This window comes from Macaca fascicularis, chromosome 16 (assembly GCF_037993035.2).
Source record: "Macaca fascicularis isolate 582-1 chromosome 16, T2T-MFA8v1.1".
Taxonomy (NCBI): domain Eukaryota; kingdom Metazoa; phylum Chordata; class Mammalia; order Primates; family Cercopithecidae; genus Macaca; species Macaca fascicularis.
The window spans coordinates 65,558,976-65,566,983 of NC_088390.1; the positions used below are offsets into that span (position 1 = coordinate 65,558,976).

The 8,008-nt window shown below is 43.9% G+C and overlaps 1 protein-coding gene across 27 annotated transcripts in view; it reads right to left on the reverse strand.

The window, feature by feature from the left end:
• Window positions 1-6,358, reverse strand: part of GPATCH8 (G-patch domain containing 8) — a 107,832-nt gene extending 101,474 nt beyond the window's left edge. For 21 of the 27 annotated variants that reach the window (XM_065531676.1, XM_045374674.1, XM_005584433.3 and 18 more), the window contains exon 1: window positions 6,088-6,358. Coding sequence is in view for 2 of the 27 variants with exons in the window: in XM_005584433.3 (XP_005584490.1) it covers window positions 6,088-6,132 (45 nt within the window). In the remaining 25 variants the exon portion in view is untranslated. The remainder of the gene's footprint in view (window positions 1-6,087) is intronic. The other 6 variants (XM_074019850.1, XM_074019848.1, XM_074019852.1 and 3 more) reach the window with 1 other exon arrangement.
• Window positions 6,359-8,008: the final 1,650 nt, after the last annotated feature.

An 8,008-nucleotide genomic window follows, 5' to 3' on the forward strand; every position in this document is an offset into this window, starting at 1 on the left:
GGAGACTGCAGTGAGCCAAGATCCCACAACTGTACTTCAGCCTGGGCAAAAGAGCCAGACACTGTCTCCAAAAAAAAAGAAAAGAAAAACAGACTGTCCTTTAAAAAATTTTTATCATGTACCCAGATAAACAGAAATCACATGGAAATGTATCTCAATTATGAAGCAGCACAATTGCGATAGCTTATTATATATGTGTCTTAAAATAATTTTAGCTGGGCGCGGTGGCTCATGCCTATAATCCCAGCACTTTGGGAGGCCGAGGTGGGTGGATCACGAGGTCAGGAGATCGAGACCAGCCTGACCAACATGGTGAAACCCCATCTCTACTAAAAAATACAAAAAATTAGCCGGGCGTGGTGGCGGGCGCCTGTAGTGCCAGCTACTCGGGAGGCTGAGGCAGGAAAATGGCGTGAACCCAGGAGGCGGAGCTTGCAGTGAGCTAAGATCGTGCTACTGCACTCCAGCCTCGGCAACAGAGCGAGACTCCGTCTCCAAAAAAAAAAAAAAAAAAAAGAATAAAAATTTAAGTCACAAATTTTAGCTTTGGTTATACAATTTATCATAAAGACATAAGAAAATGTGATGAAAGAATCCCTTTGCAGTACTCTAATGAGAACTGCGTTACATGCATAGAAGAAAAGGAAAGGTACAACAGGAATACTTGTTTTTCTATCATTCTGACTGTACTGTAAGAGACCTGAAATAACACTCAGTCTAATACTGTATTTGTCCAGATCTGTTTCTTCCTGCCTCCCACGCCTACTTTGAAAACAAATAATGAAATATATCATCACATGAAGCCCTCTTCCCAACCCCAATCTTTCCTAATTACAACTTAAGTCTCTCTCTGCGATGTTATTCCTTGATATGTCCCACATTTTAAAAGTGATTATATACCATTTACCCTTCAAATCACCTCCAGGGAAACTTCTCTTACGCTGACTTTACTTTGGTCACTCTTGATCTCCTGAGAATATATTAACCAATGTCAGTATCATTTTGCATTTGCTAATAATCATGTCAATTCAGCATCAGTATTTTGAAACTGGTACAACAGCCCTGATTCTAATCCTTTTCACTTATCATACTATGAGACAGGAAAGAGTAATGATTTTACATAAGTTTCAGTATCCCAAGCCAAACTGACATTACTTTAAATAGCTTGTGGCATTTCTTCCAGATTACAGGGAGACATAGGAAAAACCATTTAAAACACTTGTCCATGTGTCATATCTGGCACATCTGCATTACAATGCCAACTATATTACATACAGAAAATATACTAATACCCTTCTGTGACCTAAATATCTTAAAACTATGAACCTCTTCACTTAACAGTCTCAACTAAGAATTTCCTGAGGGTCACATACTGGTTACATATGGAAACCCAAAGAGGAATCCTACAAACATACTGCATAAATGTAATACATGACTAGCTTATTGCTATTTACCATTATGATTACTTACATAGATTACAGAAAGTTCTTGGGCAATTTCTGTATTTTTATTATGACCTTTAAGATAGTATGTCTTGTTTCTCTTATCAATTTATCACTCACTGATCTATTCCTGTAGTTACTTTTCACTATAAATAAAATGCAGAGGGCCGGGCGCAGTGGCTCACACCTGTAATCCCAGCACTTTGGGAGGCTGAGGTGGGTGGATCACCTGAGGCTGGGAGTTTGAGACCAGCCTGACCAACATGGTGAAACCCTGTCTCTACTAAAAAATACATAAAAAACAGCTGGACGTGGTGGGACATGCCTGTAATCCCAGCTACTCAGGAGGCTGAGGCAGGAGAATCGCTTGAACCCGGGAGGCGGAGGTTGAGGTGAACCGAGATGGTGCCATTGCACTCCAGCATGGGCAACAAGAGCGAAACTCCGTCTCAAAACAAAAAAAAGAAAAGAAATAAAATGCAGAGAACACTCAGAACACAAATCATCAGTCCTCTGCAGGTACATACGCTAAAGATCATTTCCTCACCAGCATTCAGCTGCATCACCAATAATAGCTGCGCAACCATAAAATGCTAAGCACTGTATCTTAATGGCACTGTATGGCTAGTTATACATCACTGTACAAACAAAACTTTCTTTAATGAACCTGTAATCCAAAGTGTTGATTATCTTAAGGTATATATTTTCCATTAGTTTGTGTAACACTTCAATCTGTGAACAAATATATCTTAATCTGGTAAATGCCGGCAGAAGTAACATCTCATTCAGAAATTGAGGTCAGATTCTTAAAGGAGTAGTTAAAGCTCTTAAAACATTTGTAAAAATAAACACATCAGCTTAGATTACAAAGATTACCAAAGATTTAAAAAAACAACACTTTAAAGGCTAGACAAAAGAATGTCTAAACTAAAACAGTTAACAATATATCCTCTATGACACAACGTAATTTATCATTGTTGAATGCCCCCCTAGAAGCCACTGGGAGACCAGAAAGAAACAGATCTGGACAAAACCAAACAGAATAAAAACTGCAATTGTATCACCTTTCTAAAAGCTCCCTTATTCTTCGTCACCTATAAGTTTATCCTCCACATTTGATGACTCAATTACAGCTATATAAAATGTGTAATTGTCAGCAGCAGACAAAATGGTCACGAGGACAAGTTCAAGAGTCCAAAAGTCAGTATGAATTTAGGCTCTGCCATTTAACAGATGTATGTAATTGGCTAAGTTACCTAATTCTCTGTGCCTCAGCTGAAAACGGCAGTAAAAACAGTACCTACCTCGTAAGGGTTATAGTGAAGACTATGAGATAAGACACATAAAGCCTGTGGAATAGGACCTGTTCGTTATTATAATAAAGTTACAAATTAAAAAAAGTTAGGTTCCTGATAATGATTAATCTCTATATTCATGAGTGCTTCAAGTGGAATACCACCGTTAACCGTAACTTTTCACTATATATACAAAATACCTTTGAAACTTAGGTATTCATGCCGGGTGTGGAGGCTCACGCCTGTAATACCAGTACTTTGGGAGGCCGAAGCGGGCGGATCACGAGGTCAGCAGATCAGGACCATCCTGGCTAACATGGTGAAACCCTGTCTCTTAAAAAAAAAAAAAAAAAAAAAAAGCTGGGTGTGGTGGCGAGCGCCTGTAGTCCCAACTACTCGGGAGGGCAAGACAGGGGAATCGCTTGAACCCGGGAGGCGGAGGTTGCAGTGAGCCAAGATCGCGCCACTGCACTCCAGCTTGGGTGACAGAGCGAGACTCGGACTCAAAAAAAAAAAAAAAAAAAAAAAGAAACGTAGGTATTCACAAATTGTAATACTCAGCCCAACTCCCTGACTCCATAATAATTTCAAGAGACATCAAACTCTCTAAAATTTGCACTTGATAAACTGGTAGAGAGTGAAGCTCTACAGCTTTAAATCATCCTGCCAAATTAAAGGCAAAGAAAATAACAGTCATCTCGAACTTACCAGAGAAGATGAACAGAAAAATTTCCAGTGCTACAAGATCTGTTGAAAGCAACAAGATCTATCCATTGTGTTTGGAAACTTACTATGATTTGTTTTCAAGTATAGTCAGTGGCTTCACCCAAAACCTTTTAAGGAGGCCACGTTTAATTTTGAATAACCTGAAGCCGAAAATGTTTCAGATACATTATTCACAGGAGAATCCTATTACATTACATTCTCTCACCAATAACTTTGAATCAAAAGACATCATTAAGTGAAAGACAATCTGTATTTTTCTCTTTATTAAAACACACAGAAAAATACCACTTCATTTTTAAATAAAAGTACTTTAAATGAATGTTATAAATTAACATAATTTATAAAAGTTTTAACATCTTCCAACTGTCTAAAAAGGTTTCCATTCCCAATACCTTATTTACCCAAAATGCTAGGACATCTGAATTTTAAAAACCAACATTTTCGGCCGGGTGCGGTGGCTCACACCTGCAGTCCCAGCACTTTGGGAGGCCGAGGCAGGCGGATGACGAGGTCAGGAGTTCGAGACCAGCCTGGCCAAGACGGTGAAACCCCATCTCTACTAAAAATACAAAAATAAGCCGGGTGTGGTGACAGGCGCCTGTAGTCTCAGCTGCTCGGCAGTCTGAGTCAGAAGAATCGCTTGAACCCGGGAGGGGAAGGTTGCAGTAAGCCGAGATGGTGCCACTGCACTCCAGCCTGGGCGACAGAGTGAGATTCCGTCTCAAAAACAAACAAACAAAAAAAACCCCAACATCTTCATGGCTGACCCAACTTAACGGGTTGGTTCTTTCAACATAGAAGCAGAAAATGAACTATACATATCATCTTCAAAGGACTACCATGAAACCAAAATCAGGTTTTGCAATACCCAACTAAAGCATCAAAAGAGAGGGTCATCTTACTTAGAAACTGAGTATTGAAAAAGTAGAGGCTAACCCCCTCAATTTTTTTCAGGAAACAGCATTCACACTCTGCTATCCACAATTTTCAAAATCTTCATTAAAGGCCCCGAAAATCCTGTTTGTTAAGCCTGCTGGAATTCTGTGGTTGACAGTCATCTTTCCTCAAAATTTAATTGTCCATATTATCTATTTTCGATTTTATTAGGTCACCTTGAGATTCTCTCCTCTGAAAAGCATTTGCGGGCTTTAGTTATCAATAGGTCTCTATTGGTAATTTAAAAATCAATAAAGCTCATCATACACCTTGCAGCCTACTCATATTTTATAGTGCTTGCTAAAATATACATATATTTCTCAGGGATCAAAAGGCTAATATGAACTGCTTCAAACTTTGGTGAATCTGCATTATATCCTTAGAACACCTTGAGATTCTTCTGTATTGTGCTGCAGCTATACAGCAAGCGCATGATCACAAGGCTTTAACAGCCCCCAGATCCCTTACTGCTGCAAAACTTCTCATAAGCGTTCTATGTACTACCTTGTTAACAGTGCTGAGTTAAAATTGTTAAACTGCTTTATCTATTTATTTACCAGTCCTATCATCTCAGGGAATTCAAACTCTTTAAACTGCATTCTGAAACACACCTAGAGTGCTTTCCTATTGCTTTGAGTAGGATCTGCAGCCGGATAAAAACTTGAGTTCTGAGATTCATCCCCTGACCCAAATTGCAGTTGCCAGGATATGCGGTAGTAATGCAGAGGTTTTTTTTGAGACTCTACGGATGTATTTTACCTAGAAATAGCCAATCTCTACTAAATCCCTTTTAGTCGTCGAGATTTCCGCGGTAACAATTTCAACAGCAAGGTATTTTCAACAACGAAAAAACGAGTTATTCTAATTTGGCCTTTATTTTTTACTCAATAGAGCTTGCCATCGTAAGGGCATTTTACCATACCAACATTTGCAATTGAAAAAAGAAAAATCAAGCTTTTGGCACTAGTGACCCCACGCGTGGAAGGTCCATTATCATTACGCTTCTTACAAATCTTTCGAGATAGGATTTGAGGTTAGGCTCACATCGGATCATAGTCCAGTAACTTACTGTTTTCCAAGCCCAATTAACAGCCTAATAACAGCAGCAACACTTATGTCCCGGGAAATCTTAATGTATGACTAACCAAAAGGCGTCTGATAACGAATGCAACCTTTTCCCAGGTAAGGAAAAGGAAAAACAGACAATGAAAGCAACTGATTCATCACAGTGAAAAAAGAAAAGAGAAGGACCCCAAAAGGATCCGTGAGAGCAAAATCCCGGGGTTCGGAAGCCTTGGCCTCAGCAACACTCGCCCCCAAGTCCTCCCAGCCCAACCCAACCACCCCTCTGGTCCCCTGGGAGCCAGCCCTTTGCCGGCACAGGCCGGGCAGACCCGGAGGGCACAGCCCCCCACAGAGCTCCCAGGCCCGGTTCCCAAATCCGACGCCAAACAGGCGGAAGCCGCAAGCCCCGCGGCCTGAGTTTCTGGGGTAGAGAATGCGCGTGAGAGGAGATGCGGCCTCCCTCAAGCCGGGAGGCCTCTTGAGAAAGCAGAGACGGGAGAAGAGAGAGCCAATTCGCAAGTCGGAGCAAAACCTGGAAGGAAAGAGGGCTGGGAGCCGGAGATGAAGGACATTCTGGGCTAGACCAGCGCCTTCCCCGCATCCTCGGCGACGCCCGTGTTTACCTGAAAGTCTCGGTCCTCGTTGAAGCGGGAGAAGCGGTCCGCCATTTTGCCGCCTTCACTCCTCTCAGGACGACGCTCTCCGGTTCGCTCCTTCCCTCCTGCGACACCCGCCCCTCCCCGGTTCCCCGCCTCCTCCCACGCCCACCGGGCGCGCGCAGCCGAGGGAGGGAGCGAGAATGCGCGTCCTGACTGGAGCCCCGCAGCGCAGGCGCCTGCCAGCCCTGGAGGCTGACCCTTCCCTCCAGCCCCTGCTCCGCGCGCGACCCGGAGCGACCCCGGTGGCCGCGCGTGCGCACTCCCGCCCAAGAGCCGCGAAAGCTTCCGGAGGGAAAGGTCAGAAGGGGCACCGTGCGGACGAGTCTGGATGTTTTGCTGTGGCTCACTTCCGGGTATCTTTTCTCACTGTCGCTTCCCCGTGTGCGCAGAAGTCCATCGTCTTTACTAAATTTTTGGAAGCATAATGTTGGGCCTAAAGCGCGACTTTAGTGCCATACTACTTTGTTTCGAATCTCAGCTCACCCTGAGGATTCAACGGTGAACGAGACAGGAATGGTCTCTTATGGGGATTTCATTCCAGTGGAAGAAGTCACATAACTCGTAGAATAAATATTTTTAAATATCAATAAGTGCCACAAAAAAGTAAAACTGGCCGCAGTGCTGAGAGGGACAGTCTCTGAAGGGACCTTTGACCCGAGGCACAGCGAGGAGCCCACAGCATTGGGGTATAGGGAACATTAGACCCAAAGGCCCAAAGACTGCAAGGAGCTTGATATCTAGCCATCCTTTGAGAAAAGTATTTCTCAAGGGACCGAAGTTGATCCAAATCGACTAAAGCTCTCTGGGCTTCAGTTTCCTTTTTATACAATAAGGAAGCTGGATTCAGTAATCTCTGCTGCTCCTGTCTAGCGCTGACTGTGAGTTAAGATTCAGATTTTTCCATCCCTTCTGAGGACCTCACCCAGCGCTCCAGCACTCTTAGCCAAAATACATAAACACATAGAAGGGTGGTAGGACTTCCTCCTTTTGAAAAGAGTAGTTGACAGAAATCACACAATGGAAAAATGGCTCTTACCTTGCCCTGAAAGAGTCAAATGGAATGTAATTTTTTGAGGAAGGATATGTATTTTCTAGTTGTTACCCTTTGCCTCACCCATGCTTCAGCCTACACTTCCACCTAAGGGGAGGCAGGGCACACAGAATTCAAACATTGTGGGGTTTTTTTTTTTTTCTTTTTTGAGACGGAGTCTTGCACTATTGCCAGAGTACAGTGGCGCCATCTTGGCTCACTGCAACCTCCGCCTCCCAGATTCAAGAGATTCTCCTGCCTCAGCCTCCATAGTAGCTGGAATTACAGGCGCCCGCCACCAAGCCCAGCTTTTTGTTTGTTTGTTTGTTTGTTTTTTGAGACGGAGTCTCACTCTGTCACCCAGGCTGCAGTGCAGTGGCGTGATCTCAGCTCACTGCAAGCTCCGCCTCCCGGGTTCACGCCATTCTCCTGCCTCAGCCTCCCGAGTAGCTGGGACCACAGGCGCCCGCCACCACGCCCGGCTAAATTTTTGTATTTTTAGTAGAGACGGGGTTTCACCGTGTTAGCCAGGATGGTCTTGATCACCTGACCTCGGGATCCACCTGCCTTGGCCTCCCAAAGTGCTGGGATTACAGGCGAGAGCCACCACGCCGGGCCTTTTTTTTTTTTTTTTTAATATATATTTTTAGTGGAGACCGGGTTTCGCCATGTTGGCCAGGCTGGTCTCGAACTCCTGACGTTGTGATCTGCCCACCTCAACCTCCCAAAGTGCTGCGATTGGCCGGGTGGGGTGGCTTACGCCTGTAATCCCAGCACATTGGGAGGCCGAGGCAGGCGGATCCTCAGGTCAGGAGATCAAGACCAGCCTGGCCAGCAATGGTGAAACCCCATCTC